A 14,735-nucleotide genomic window follows, 5' to 3' on the forward strand; every position below is an offset into this window, starting at 1 on the left:
CTTCTCAAGTGATTTGTTATTTATTATTTCTTTAATGAACAGAAACAATTAATTAATTAATAATAATTATTATTTGAATACTATTTTATTTTAAGGGATGAAGTTTATATGGGCTTTCTTAAAGTCCAAGCAATTAACGGAAAATTTAGGCTAAGCCAAAATATTTTTTCCAATTAATCCCAAAGGGCAATTTCGTCCAGAAAGTTCCTCTCCAAGCCAAGAATAGAATTTCCTTAAGAAAATCAGAGAAGGTATACATGCTCCATGTCACCACACCGCCTTTGCTCTGAGTACCGAGGAATCAAATACACAGACCATTTTTAGGGTTTCATCCTCTGAAGAAGACTCGGCAGCTCATTCATTGTTTCTTCTCGTCAAGGTACGTTTCAATCTCGCTATATATTTGTATGTATACATGTGTATCTCTCGATCTCTATTTCGATTTAATCCATGTAATGTATTGACTATTAGGTCAAATTAAAACTAATATCTTCGAGGATCTAGCTGGTGGATGGGGGGGAGATGTTTCGAATGTTCTTGTCTTTTGCTGTCTAATCAGATTTTGAATTTCTTATCTGTTGGAAAAATGTTGGCCTGAAATGTTTCAAATTGAAATGATGATGAGAGTAATAAGGTTTTTTTTTTTTTTTTTGGTTTAACATTTTTTGTGTCTTGTTGTTGGTGGATTGATATCATTGATGGGTCTTCAAGTTTTTCTGAGACCCAGTTTTCGTTATACATGCTCCTTTGTGTATGATTAGTTGGCCGGTTTTGGATTATGTGGGTAAATCCAATTTCGCATTTCCCGAGACAGAGGATTTTTTTATTCTTGATATCTTTTTTGTTCAATTCCTTTCCTTTGAATGGTGTTGAGTTGTTGTGTTGTCTAGGTTTTAGGAGATACCTTATTTGTAAACAAGAAAAGGATAGAAATTATGAGGTAATCGAGGAGAGCTCAACAGCGTGTATCATAGTTTTTGATATGTAGTAATGGAGAACGAAGTTTGATGCAATATATTCTTGCAAGATATGATTGATTGGATCATGAATAATGTCACCAATCAAAATCCATTTTAGCTAAGTTGATTGGAATAAGTTGTAGAGGACTGTATTATTTCAAAAAAAAAAAAAAAGTTGTAGAGGACTGTGTAATCAGTAGAATTGATTTGCTTGAACCCTTTTCTTTTAACTGTATCTTCTTTTATTTGCATTTACTTGCATTGCATGAAAGAGTTGTATTGCGATTATTTTGCTTTTGTGAACTTATACATGTTTTTGACTATGAAGGAAACTAGAAAGAACAGGATGGTGAAAGCATACACACAAGAGCACATCTACAGACATCCTTGGGAGCGAGTGACCTCCGCATCCTGGCGCAAGTTTGCTGATCCTGAGAATAAGCGTACATTATCTCATATCCTTGAAGTTGACACATTGAACCATAAGCTTGATCCTAACTCTGGGAAGCTTTACACTACTCGTGCCCTAACTATCCATGCCCCCGGGCCATGGTTCATTCGTAAAATTGTTGGTCAGGATATCTGCCACTGTGTTGAATCAACAGTGGTTGATGCCCAATCTAGGTCTATGCAACTTACAACCCGCAACATTAGTCTTCAAAAGTTCATAGAGGTCGAAGAGAAGATCCAGTATGACCCTCACCCAGATAACCCTAGTGGGTGGACAATTTGTCGGCAGGAGACCAGTATTAAGATTAAGCCATTGTCAGCACTGGCGTCCATGGCAGAGAAGGTAGAGCATCGATGTGCTGAGAAATTTATGCAGAATAGCGTTAAGGGTAGGGAGGTTATGGAACGGATCTGTAGGTATCTTGAAGCTGAATCTAGTGGAATTGGTCTCTGAATTTTTATTTTCATTACTTTCCTCTTTTCAGCATTGTAATGCTAGTTTTGTGGGTCATAAACCCATCTAGAATAGAACATAACAAAGGAATATTAGAGTGTAGAAGCCATGGAGGTACTCTAAAATGTCCAGTGTGGTTTTCATGGAAGTTTTGATGTTTTGCAAATAATCTGCTCAGGTGCACTTAAAGCATGTAAAATAAAATGAAATTTTTTGTTTATTTATCTATTCTAAACGAAGCTTCAGCTTTTCTTGATAATTTGTTTCCTTTGAATATTTTGTAAGCTTTTGGTACATGCTGCCTCTGGTTCTTCATGGTGGTCCCACTACAAGCTGGTCTAGGATTCTGCTGTTTGTGTCAATGAGCTTTTGCATTATTATGAAAGAAAAAGTGTTAAAGGACATGGTTGTTCATACTAGAAATTGGGTTTGGTTTCTTTTTTCTTTTCTTTTTCCCCTGTTTGTTTCAAGGACAAGAGGCTTGATGCTCTGTTCTGATGCAGGAAGTTATTGAAGATATATAAAAATGTGGATGTGATTGATGAATTTGCATTGAGATTTTAGATCAAAGGATTTTTACCGAAGAATCCGAATTCTAGGCAGGAAGTCTGTGATTCAAGTGCTCCGTTAAGTTCTTTGCGTGATGATTTTTGTTTGTCGAATGGTGGCTTCATCCAGTGAGTTAGGTTTCTAACTTGAAACAATTTTCTGAAAAAACTGGTGTTGGATTCTTTTCTGCATTTGTTTCTTGTTTTGTTTTGTTTTCTTATGGTAGGTGGGGATTAGAGGAAGCATATTTAATAGCTTCTTTTATCTTTAGCTTTTACTTGTGGAGCACACACAGCATTGAGCTGCTGTGGTCCTGATTGGAATCATTGTTAACATAAAGGATTCTTTTGTGATCAAACTGCTGAACTAACAAAACTAAATTTCAGGACCACACCCTACAATCAAGCCTGAAAATTAAATTTTGCCTTTGCAATTTATTCAACAAAATGGGTTCATATGAGTTACCCATTTAATGAACACAATCCACAAGACTACTCATCATCTGTGAATATGGATATTATGTTGACATTGATATTATGTCTAGTTATTTTTTACTGCATAATTTAATATATTTGAGTTCATTATTCTCTAATTTCAAATATTTAATTGTAAAAATTCATCTACTATCTTTTAAAGTTGAATTGTCACTATTAATGTAACATAGAATTGGATGGAGTGATGATGATAGTTTAATAAAAATAATAAATTATATTCTAATTATGTATATGAAGAATAATATAGAATTATAATTAAGAATTGGGTTGGTGATATCTTTGACTTCAGAGTCTACTTCCATCAAAATTTGAATTTGATGTTTAAGACTTCAAAGTCTAAAATATATCTCTAAATTCACTTTTGTAAAATGAATTTTAGTAATTTAATTAAATATTTTAGGAGTTTCTCTATTTTCTGATTGTATAACACAATCAAATTCTTAAACATGATGTTTAAGACTTGTTAGATGTTATGGCTTAAAAAAAATTAGATGGATGTGTATGTATATCCTTCATACTTTTTATATATATTAGGGTTTTTGATCAAACTATGGACAGCAGGACCAGGAGAGGACCACCTGCCATGGAGGTAGGATATCAAATACTGCTTTTACAAACAACAATCCCATTAAAGCACCTGCAATTGAATGACTGGTTGCTTTTCTTCTGTGCCTAATAGAAATGGGTTGCATTTTTCTTTGAAGAAACATGCACAATAAATTTTTACATGCTTTGAAGTGATTTTTTTGGGGTATGTTTTTATCTCAAACCATTTTTACTTTACTATAGTCTTTAGTCAAAGAAATACTTGACTGGTTACAGTAAAAACTCTTCTTTTCTTATTCTTCGTTTTACCTGTCTTTTATTGTATATGATTGTATGTGATTATGTCTGTAATGTTATTGTGCTATAAAAGTTTAAACCCAGTTACTATCAATTAAAACTGTAAAAGACACAAGTAATTTTGGCTGAAAAAGTTATACATGAACAAACATATATTCTTACATTTTTCCTTTTTCTGACATAAATTAACTGGTAGAAGTTAAAAACTTCTTGAGGGTGAGTTAATGAGAAAGTGATCTACCAACCAGATGGTGGTAATGAATTATGATGAATACAAACCAAGAATCTGAAAATGGAAGCAAAGGTTTCCCTTTTTCTTTGCTTTGCTATTTTAAACTGTACTGGTGGGCATGACAGTCACAGCAACCTTTTCTTTTATCAATTTCCCCTTTGCTTTTCTTTCAAATCTTCCCTCCTTATAGATTTTGAAAACCATTTTTACAATTATGCCCACCAGCTTCAAGAATCCCAAGGATAAACTCTTTTCTTCTTCTTCTTCTTCTTCTTGCCAGATCCTTACAGGGTAAAAATCTTTAAATGCTGTTTGGGTTATAAATGTGGAATTTAATGCTTCTGCATTTAATTTTTCTTCATGATTCCTGTTTCTGATCATCATATTTCCTCTACCGACCTTTATTTTGTGAATTGGCTCCCTGCAAAACTATCTTCTGACATATGAAAAAAAAAGCCTTGAATTTCGATTCAATAGGCTGTACCATTTTTTGGGTTTTTTTATGATTTTTGTGTTTAACTTGTCTGCAACTTCTGGGTCTAAAGATTCTCATGGAGACTAATCCGAAGATGGATGATTATGTGGTGATAGAGCAGATTGGAAGAGGAGCTTTTGGAGCTACTTTTCTTGTTCTTCATAAGTGTGAGAGAAGGAAGTAATTCTCTGCTTATTTTCTTTTTCTCTTCGATTTTTTGAGTTTCTTCTATGATCTTTTCTTGGTCTCTTTTTCATCTAAGAATTTCACATGCATACATACATATATATGTACGTACATACATATATACATATATATCTATATAAACATTGTAATATTTGTAATCTTCACAGATATGTGTTGAAGAAGATTCGTTTAGCAAAGCAAACAGAGAAGTTCAAGCGCACAGCTCATCAAGAGGTTACTCTTTCTCAACTTTCTTTGTTCTACTGAATTAAACTATTATTGTAATTTCACCTTACCATTAAATTAACCAAACAGATGATCTGCTTTGGACAGCATTAGTTTACTCTTCAGTTCCATTCAGTTTCTGAGAAATGTTCTGTTAAATAATTTACTGCAGATGGATCTGATATCAAAGCTGAAGAATCCCCACATTGTTGAATACAAAGATTCATGGGTAGACAAGGTACTAGTCTCTAATTTCTTGCTCCTGCTCCCTGATTGCCCATGTACTTTTCTTAAATGTTCTTGAACCTAATGATGAATTTCGAATAGGACAACTACTTACAGTAGCATCATTAACCCTCTCTTTCAAATAATGATCATGTTTACAGGATTATGTTTGCATTGTGACGAGTTATTGTGAAGGCGGAGACATGTAAGTTGTTCTTCAAAATGGAAGTTTCAACTAATACACCTTATACATGATCTAGTTTTAACTGTTAACTTATGATCAATGTCTGATATTTTACTCTTGTGGGTAACATTGATTAACCAGGGCTCAGCTTATAAAGAAGGCAAGAGGAACTTTTGTGCCTGAAGAGGTAAGGAGCATAAAAAATTTCACATTGTTTTTGGACCTATCTGTTGTTATATGATAAATTAAGCTACAAAATCAAAGGCAAAAATAAGAGGCATAGGCAAGTTCTTGGTTTGATTACTCGATAGGATGACCGAATCTAGATTCTCTATGACAAATTCCGAAAATTACAACAAACACTAATTTCCATAAACCGAACCATGTTAAGAAAAAGTCTATTTATTGATGTTTAATCTTGTAAAGTAAGGATAGGTTAAAAAGGATATGTCAATTATTCTTTTCATTTTCCTCCAGATGCTCTGCAAATGGCTGACCCAACTATTGCTAGCTGTGGACTACCTCCATTCCAACCGGGTTCTTCACCGGGATCTTAAGGTGAGTATGATGAACCTCAGGATTTTTTTCTTAATCTGTCATTTACAAATTTGCAGGAAGTTAACTTGATGTTTCCTAATTTCAGTGTTCCAACATATTCCTCACAAAAGAAAACAACATTCGCCTAGGTAAGAAGTCAAATATATACACATATGTATATGAAACTATTTGATCTTATTCCCATTACCTTGATTTATTTACCATGCTTTTCATCTGCAACTTGAAGGTGATTTTGGCTTTGCAAAACTCCTAAACAATGATGATCTCGCATGCTCGGTAATGGCTGCATTCTTTCTTATCGACTTGCTAGTTTCCTGCAATGTCTTGCAGTCCTTCAAGTGACACGAAAGAAAACAAAATGGGTATTCATTAATGGTGCTTCTTGTGTCTGTGTAGGTTGTGGGTACCCCAAATTATATGTGTCCTGAGCTTCTTGCAGACATACCCTATGGCTATAAATCAGACATTTGGTCCTTAGGTTGCAGTATGTTTGAAATAGCTGCACATCAGCCTGCATTTAGAGCTCCTGTAAGTCCTAATTCAGCCTCTACCATGAATGAATTGAATTCTTCATAATCTATAAAAGAGTAAACTGGTTTTGGAAATCTTGTCTGGACAGGACATGGCAGGTCTCATCAATAAAATAAACAGATCCTCCATTTCTCCCCTCCCAACTGTCTATTCCCCTGAACTGTAAGCATACACATATTCTTCATCTTTCCTAATTTTTCTTCATCGTTCCTAATTTTTTTTCATGTTTCCTGAATTGTAAGCATACACATATTGGTTTAAGTGTATATATTATGTGATGAAAAAAAAAGTAAGGTGGATTTGCGCATTACAGGAAACGGATGATCAAAAGTATGCTACGGAAGAACCCAGAGCACAGACCAACAGTGAGTTCAACAAGCTCAAATTCTCAGCTTTTTATGGAAGCCAATGACTTCTTCATAACATTTTTTTTTTAATTTTCAGGCTGCAGAGCTACTAAGGCAACCGCCATTAAAACCATATCTTCTTGCACAATGCCATAGTCTACCTCCTGTTTTCAAGCCAATAAAATCTGAGTGCAGCAACAACAAATTTAGTCTCACCAGAAACTTCAGATCTCCCGGAAAGCCAAGTCCATCGAAAGGATTAGGCATTGTTCAGCCGGTGCATACTGATGATCTTGTAATCACCCAGAATCTGAGTATGATCAATGGCTGCCAAAACTGCCAGAAAAGACCCAGTAGTGGTAGCTCAGAGCTTACTTCAAATGCCATGTTAAGAGATTCTCAAGAAGAAGGTAAAATTAGTTCTGATCATGAGATAGTAACAAAATGCTGCTTACCCACCACGGTAAACTCAAATTCAGTGAAACCCAGGTCAGAAAACAGATCACTAACAAGTAAATTGACTGTTCAATGTGGAGATAAGATCAGGGAAAATGAAAACAACAACCTTAAGAATCCTTCAAAGCAGAAAGGGCAAGAAGATGATATTCAGAGATTAAAGGGAGGATCAAGTGAACCGTCCTTGATGAGTTTGCTCCATGGATATGAAGAGAAGATGAAGCGAATTAATCCTGAGAGTCAAAAAAGGGCAGAAGCTTTGGAATCTCTGTTGGAGATCTGTGCAGGTTTGCTTAGAGAAGAAAGGTTTGAGGAGCTTGCTGGTGTATTGAGACCATTTGGGGAAGAAGCTGTCTCATCAAGAGAGACTGCAATTTGGTTGACAAAGAGCTTGATGAAAATTCAGAAAGATGGTGGTAAATAATCTGCAAATTTACTCTAATCACAACCAGTTTTCCATTAGTAACTTAATATTTTGAGTAGTTTTTGTAACTTACAATGTGATGATATATATATTTATAGTACAGAATATGAAAATGATCATTAATCTTTTCTTGTCTGTAGCTTTTTTTTTTTTTTACTCTGAAAATGATCATGTAAATTTGTAAATATATTTTCTATAATTTTTTAATTTGTCCCAAGTATGGCACTATAAAGTTAGTCAATAAATCAAAATACTAAGAAGTAACATGTATAAACTACCAAAAAAAAAGAAAATAAAAGGAATAGTACTTAAACTGTAATTTGAGAATAGGCATGTATAATCGATGAATTTATATACTTTGTCAATTAATAGAGAGATACATATATAGAAGCGTGATTAATTAATATTATACATATATGTATATAAGCTTCTTCTTCATCGATCAATATGATCTTCTATTATCTTCATTAACCCTTTCTCGCTCCTTTTAGTCTTGTCAGTCAAGCTTTATATGTAACATATACAAGGACCTTCATTTTAGAGCATATAAAACGCCAAGAAAGAGAACAATGAGGCAGCAACCACGGAGCCGACCACGGACAAGGCTGCGACTGAGCCACCGAAGATCATTGGTTCAGGCGCCGGAGCTCCTATTAGCTCCTTCACGGAATCAATGGCGGCTGCGCTCATGCAGCCATCATAACGATCGCAGCACAAGCCACCTTCTTCATCTCCATGATGAGCTGATGTCGACGAGTTATCGGCGAAACTTTCTTGATTAGCAAATCTCTTGGAAAAACCCTTTATTTATTTTCTCTGAGGTTTTTCTGAAGAAGAAGATGAGGTGTTGAGTGGTTTATATAGAAAGCATTTGAGATTACTTTTTAAATAATGGTGACGAGATTACTGGTTTAGTTTTAGGGTTTTCTGGTTTTAGGAGGAGGGTAGCCGAAGACTTTTACGTTTATGGGCTTGCATGGAAGAAGCATCCATGCCAGACTTTTACATATACATATATATATGTATATATATATGAAAATAAATTAAACCCAACATTTGGATTCCTAGTTCTAAAATATGGATTATATAAATATACACACACACACATACATATGGGAATACATATGATCTTTTATACAGTCTAATCGAATTATATGGTAATTGATTTTAGAAAAAGATCAAGATATAATTAATTGGTGCCAATTTGGTTTGGATGTAACGGGTAGTTAGTGGGTAAAAGTCTAGTCCTACCTTCTTTCTGCAATAAAATTCTCTTCAATTATTAAATATATAAAAATAATATATTTAAATATTATTTATTGTTATTTTCACTAATTTATAAATTATTTTGCATGCAAAAATAAATAATTAAAAATTAAAAACGTTACTAAATTATTATTACGCTAAATAATATACATTTCAAAATAAATTAAATAGAAATAATAATTACCATCCATGTCCCATCATAAGACCGCCATCTCAACTACAACAACTGACAGCAAAACCCAAATGCTCTTCTCATTTCCCGCCACGTGTCCCAATCAACTACATGATTACGGCTACGTTACGCCGGTCTGCAGATCTCTGCAACCAAAACTTTGAGACCCACCACAGTTGGAATGCTATTCTAAGACTTATTCATCTAACGGTCTACAACGTGCATCAGTAAACAATCCAACGGTATTAAATACCTCCGGGGCCCACTACAAGGTGTCGACGGATAACATGTCAGTGTCTCTGCGGGTCCCACAAAGTAAATGAGCAAACATTAATTAATCACAAAGTAATAATTAATTACCAATTAAACAACATGATTAATTATTTTAATTAAGAAATTACGAATTCGAAATTTTGAAAGCAAGCCCTATAAATAGGAAAAAGCTACTCGCAGTTGCAGCAGCTTGATTCTTCTCTCTTCTGAAATAAATGGCAAACTCTGGCAGTTGGAGAGCCTTATTGATTGTTGTTTTGGGAATGGCGGTTCTCTCAATGGCTTATGTAACGGCGCAGGACGCGGCGGCGCCATTGCCGGCCATGGACGCCGGAGCTGGAACTACGATTACTGTCTCCTGTGGCTTCCTTTGCTCTTCGTTGCTCTTCTCTCTTGTCGCCCTTCTTGTACAGCATTGTAATTAAATTTTCTGTGAGATTTTTGTTTCTTATTCTTAAATGTTCATTTTACTGCTGTCGATTTACATATACACACACACACGCACGCACGCACGCACTTTTTCCTTTAATTTTTCGTTTCGTGTGCTTGTTTGAGGGACTCTCTTTTCACGAGAGTGAAAAAATAATGGTGATGAAGTGAGATTATCTGTTACGATTCATTATTTCTCCTTGATTCTTTTTTGGAGATCGATTTATTTTTGAATATCTTCCCTATATATAGCATCAATAAATAAATCTCTTACGTTTAAGATCTGTTGAAGGTTATATATCTTGGCATCTTTTTTGATTTTGTATAGATTTGTTTTGAGATTAAGACCTTGTTGATTGTTCTCTTGCGTTTATTTTCGGATACATTCATGTGATGCCTGTCATCAACCTGCCTCACTTTCTTTTTGTGCTTTTTTTCTTTTTCTCTTTTGAAATCTTTCTTTTCTTTTCTTTTCTTTTCTTTTCTCTTCTCAACAACCAAACAGTATCATTATTATATTTTAATCATATCAAAAACCTAAGAATAAATTAATAGATTAGTCTTCAATATTTTACACATGTTATAATTTCATTCTAAATATTTTATTTTTTATAATTTGATTTCTAATATTTTATATTGTTTCAATCTCATTTTATTTTTAAAATATTTAAATTATATTTGAATGTTTTAAAAATTAAATAAATTAATAAAAAAATTAACTGTTTTAATTTTATTATTAAAGAATAAAAAAAATTAATGTTTAAAATAAGTAAAAAATGTTAAAATTAAATTATAATGAAAAAATATTAAAACCAAATTATAATAAATAATAAATATTAATAATTTATTTAAAGATTAATTATATTTTATAATAAATGTGCTGATTCTAAAAAAAATTAAAATAACAATTAGCTTTCTTCAAATTGATTTTGGCTTTTCCTTCATTGATTTCCCTGTCACGTTCATCCACCGACCAGTTTTCCAAAATTGCGATAAAAATGGTTGTAGAAATGGGGAGAACTGCAGGAGTCTTCCGTTATGGACTCGACGAGTCAACTGTCAATTTCCCCATCATTCGCACCGCACCACACAAAAATATCAATTAGCGTAAATATCGTCCTACGTACAGCTCCGATCAATATATACATATACCCCTACCTTCTCTTCCTCCTTGTTTTTCATCGGCAACAATGGCGACCAAACCAGACGACCCGAACAGGAATCAGAATCCACACGTCCTGGTGTTTCCGTATCCGGCTCAAGGCCACATGCTTCCTCTCTTAGACCTGACCCACCAGCTATGCCTCCACAATCTGAGAATCACCATCCTAGTCACCCCCAAGAACCTTCCTTATCTCTCCGCTCTTCTCTCCGCCCATCCCACTGCCATCACCCCGCTCGTCCTCCCTTTCCCTCCTCATCCTTCCATCCCCGCCGGCGTGGAGAACGTCAAGGATCTCGGAAACGCCGGAAACATTCCCATTTTTTCAGCTCTCCGTAACCTCCGTGATCCCATCGTCGACTGGTTTCACTCCCACGAGGACCCTCCCGTTGCTATCATATCCGATTTCTTCCTCGGATGGACCATGCACCTGGCCCGCTCCCTCAGCATTCCCAGGTTTGCCTTCTTCTGCTCCCCTGCGTTCTTGGCCTCCGTTGTTGATTTCTGCTGGAACAACGTTGACTACGTCAAGGCGTCGGGGGATCCCATCCCCTTCCCCGATCTGCCTCGCTCGCCTGTTTTCAAGGAGGAGCATTTGCCGTCCCTGTTCCGGCGTTACATGAAGTTCGTGTCGGATCCCGAAATTGCGTCCCTCAAAGATAGCCTTGTTGCCAACACGCTGAGCGACGGATGTATCATAAATTCCTTAGAGAGTTTGGAAGGAGAGTATTTCGGTTACATAAAAAAGAAGATGGGTAGTAACCAGGTTTTCGGGGTTGGCCCGCTGAGTTTGACAGGTTTGGATCCTTCGGGTCGGGGCAGTTCAGGTCCGGAAACAGATTCGGATGCCAATATTTTGCGTTTTCTTGACGAATGCCCCGACGGATCAGTGGTTTACGTTTGTTTCGGAAGCCAGAAGCTATTAACCAGAGAGCAAATGGAGGCTTTGGCTTCTGGCCTTGAGAAGAGCATGACCCGTTTCGTTTGGGTTGTCAAAGCGGGCACAACCCAACAGTTGCAGGACGGGTACGGACTGGTACCCGAGGGGTTTGAGGAACGAGTGGCAGGTAGAGGATTAGTGGTGAAGGGTTGGGCTCCACAGGTGGTGGTACTGAGTCACAAAGCGGTGGGTGGGTTTCTGAGTCACTGCGGGTGGAACTCAGTGTTGGAAGGGATAGTGGGTGGGGCGATGATACTGGCGTGGCCGATGGAAGCTGACCAGTTTGTGAATGAAAAGCACTTGGTGGAGCACTTAGGCATGGCGGTCAAGGTGTGTGAGGGGGCGAACTCGGTGCCTGACTCGGACGTGTTGGGTCGTAAAATTGCTGAGTCAATGGGCGATGAAGGAGGAGTGAAGGTGAGAGCGAGGAAAATGACAGAGAAGGCGTTGGCCGCCGTGAGGAATGGTGGTAGCTCCTATATTGACCTGGAGAGGCTTACTAGAGAGTTGACCCACCTTCAGACTACCAAATAATAATTACTTATTTTAAATTTCAATCTTTTGATTGCAATCAGGACTTGTTCATGTTAGGGTATAAACATACGTATTTGCAGAAATGCAAATTTCAACATTATATTTGCAATTGTAACTTAATTCACGAAAGATCGGATTGTTACAGTACAACATACATATCGTGAGAATAATAAAGGTGCTGATTATTTAACGAACCTAACTTATGACGGAGGATGACTCTTTACTGCAATTCACTCTTGGGCTCCCGAGCATTTTTTGTAAAAATATTTTTAGTATTTTTTAATTCAAACCGTGTAATATTAATGTCTGATTGTTTTCATTAATTTACTTAATTATTTTTCTTTGTATCTAAAAATAAAATAAAAACATACTACTTTTAGCTTATTATACAAAAATATTACTCCATCCAAAAACATTAGTGTAAATTAAATTTTTTTAATACAAATTTAACTTTTTTTTTTTTATTTTTTTTAAAACGTTATAATTTTTTGAATATATATTTAATTTAATCATATAACTTTACTAATATATCGAGTTAAATTTTAAATTTTATTTAATTAAATATTATAAATTTATTAATAAATTTAATAAAATAATAAATTTTTAATTTTTAATAAAATTTAAACTCGTATAAAGTATTGTATTTTACGGATAAAATTCTTTGGAATATGGATCACACACATGTCAATATTTAGAGAAAAAGGAGAGAGGTCCAATTAAGCCATTTAATATGTACAATAGTTTTGCCCATATAAACAATACTCTAAATGATAATTCTCAAAATCAGCCATTCAATTTTATTTATGTAATATTTTATAATTTAATCAATAGTTAAACCATAAATATTAAAAATTATTAAATTAATGATAAAAATAAAATATTAAAAAACTTCAAATTACATATTTCCAAAAAAAAAAAAAAGAACTAATGCAAAAATATATCAAGAACTACAAGTAAACCCAGGTGTATGATTAATTTATTATAACTTATTATAAACTAGTTCATATATATATATTTACATATATTATATAACTTGAATTTCAGTCAATATTTCAATTCACTTAAAGAAAATTAAAAAAAAAAATCAATTGAAATAACTAATTGCTACGTAATTTTTTTGTACATAATTTGTAACGCCCAAATAATTTTAAATTATTTTTATTATTATTATTAATTTTATTTTTATTTATTTTATTTTATTTTATTTATCTTAATTTAATTTAATATAATAATAAAAATAATAATAATTGTAAAATTGGGTAAAAATATTATTTGGATTTAATTAAAATTGATTTTGGAAAAAATTGGTGAAAATTAAGATTCTGGAGGTATTTTTGAAAAGAAAATCGGAAACCGGGGGTCAAAACGCAATTTAGAAAAATTGTGCCCCGTAAGCGCCACGTCAGCGGCCCAGTCAGCAACCCTGGCCAACCAGGACCTGCCGCGTGGCAAGACCACGTCGACCGGGGAACGGGCCACGTGAGCGATCCGCGTGCGCGCGATCGGACGGCCCAGATGTGTCCCCGCGCGCACGGACGGCCCAGATGCACACGCACGAATAGCCCAGATTCAATCGCGCACGGACGGCCCAGATTCAATCAAAACGGACGGCTGTGATCAAAAGGCAAAAGGGTATAAATAGAACCCCCACACCTGACCACAAAAACCCTAGCCGCCTGCCCTCGCCGGAGAAGACGAACCAGACGCCGGAGGAGCCGGCCGCCGCCATCCGCCGCCGCACCAGGGAGTTTTCCGACCGCCGATCGAGGTAAATTTCATACCCTCAGCTCATTTTTCCACGCTGAGTTCCCCTATGGCCAAATCGGAGCCAAAATCCCGGCCAAACAGTCGAAACCCAGCGGCGCCGCCGCGCTCCTCCTCGATTTTTGCCTCCGATGAGGCCATTCCCGGCCTCTGTTTGATACAATTTTTATATCATCGTAATCACCATTCTTTTCTCTACAGGTTGATCGGAGCCGAATCACCAAAACACGAACCTCGCCGGAGAGACGCCACACCCGAGAGCACTGCCGCCGGTAAGCTTCAGTTTTTCGTAATTTTTTGGCCCCCCGAGGGCCCTAAGGTTGTTTTATCGCAGGGACCGATGCAAGTGTGGCCGAATTCGGCCGAAAACGGCCAACCCGAGGCGAATCGCCGCCGCCGGAGCACGGCGGAGCCGCCGTGCCGGAATTGCGATATTGGCCTAAATGGGCCTTGGGTCTAATTTGGGATTTTTTGGGACATGTGCAGGTACTAGTAGTGCGTTTCAGTTCCCCGGAAAAAATTTAGGAAAAATTAGGGACAGCTTGTAGGCGCACTGTGGAGCCGTGTTCGGACCCCGAAACAAGTAAGGACCCCTCACCCTAT

General features: G+C 36.0%; 3 protein-coding genes across 5 annotated transcripts; all 3 read left to right on the forward strand.

Annotated features, from left to right (window-relative positions):
* Positions 1–220: 220 nt before the first annotated feature.
* Positions 221–2,083, forward strand: LOC148266591 (MSF1-like family protein). The gene is made up of 2 exons (XM_022038380.2): positions 221–379; positions 1,288–2,083. Exon 2 carries the CDS (start codon positions 1,306–1,308, stop codon positions 1,861–1,863), a length of 558 nt encoding a protein of 185 aa, XP_021894072.1. The 5' UTR covers positions 221–379; positions 1,288–1,305; the 3' UTR covers positions 1,864–2,083.
* A 1,140-nt stretch (positions 2,084–3,223) lies between these two features.
* Positions 3,224–7,721, forward strand: NEK5 (Serine/Threonine kinase catalytic domain protein). 3 transcript variants are annotated; one of them, XM_088214968.1, is made up of 13 exons: positions 3,224–3,495; positions 4,527–4,636; positions 4,810–4,876; positions 5,040–5,105; positions 5,254–5,297; positions 5,418–5,463; positions 5,754–5,834; positions 5,920–5,962; positions 6,061–6,110; positions 6,231–6,362; positions 6,454–6,527; positions 6,679–6,730; positions 6,810–7,721. In XM_088214968.1, exons 1-13 carry the CDS (start codon positions 3,457–3,459, stop codon positions 7,590–7,592), a joined length of 1,587 nt encoding a protein of 528 aa, XP_088071094.1. In that variant the 5' UTR covers positions 3,224–3,456; the 3' UTR covers positions 7,593–7,721. The 3 variants fall into 3 exon arrangements, with proteins under 3 accessions (XP_088071094.1, XP_021894067.1, XP_088071095.1); XM_022038375.2 differs by lacking the exon at positions 3,224–3,495 and adding an exon at positions 3,711–4,272; XM_088214969.1 differs by lacking the exon at positions 3,224–3,495 and adding an exon at positions 3,719–4,272 and having other exon boundaries at positions 4,578–4,636.
* A 2,926-nt stretch (positions 7,722–10,647) lies between these two features.
* Positions 10,648–12,562, forward strand: LOC110811919 (UDP-glycosyltransferase 89A2-like). The gene has a single exon (XM_022038550.2). The coding sequence runs from the start codon at positions 10,923–10,925 to the stop codon at positions 12,366–12,368; it is 1,446 nt and encodes a 481-aa protein (XP_021894242.1). The 5' UTR covers positions 10,648–10,922; the 3' UTR covers positions 12,369–12,562.
* Positions 12,563–14,735: the final 2,173 nt, after the last annotated feature.

This window comes from Carica papaya, chromosome 3 (genome assembly GCF_054855325.1).
Source record: "Carica papaya isolate Zhongbai chromosome 3, ASM5485532v1, whole genome shotgun sequence".
NCBI lineage: Eukaryota > Viridiplantae > Streptophyta > Magnoliopsida > Brassicales > Caricaceae > Carica > Carica papaya.

Coding starts and splice junctions, on each gene's coding strand:
- LOC148266591 (XM_022038380.2), top strand. CDS start 1,306: ATGGTGAAAGCATACACACAAGAGCACATCTACAGACATCCTTGGGAG.
- NEK5 (XM_088214968.1), top strand. CDS start 3,457: ATGGACAGCAGGACCAGGAGAGGACCACCTGCCATGGAG. Junction 5,106..5,253: donor AAGATTCATGGGTAGACAAG/GTACTAGTCTCT, acceptor TCATGTTTACAG/GATTATGTTTGCATTGTGAC. Junction 5,835..5,919: donor TTCTTCACCGGGATCTTAAG/GTGAGTATGATG, acceptor TCCTAATTTCAG/TGTTCCAACATATTCCTCAC.
- LOC110811919 (XM_022038550.2), top strand. CDS start 10,923: ATGGCGACCAAACCAGACGACCCGAACAGGAATCAGAATCCACACGTC.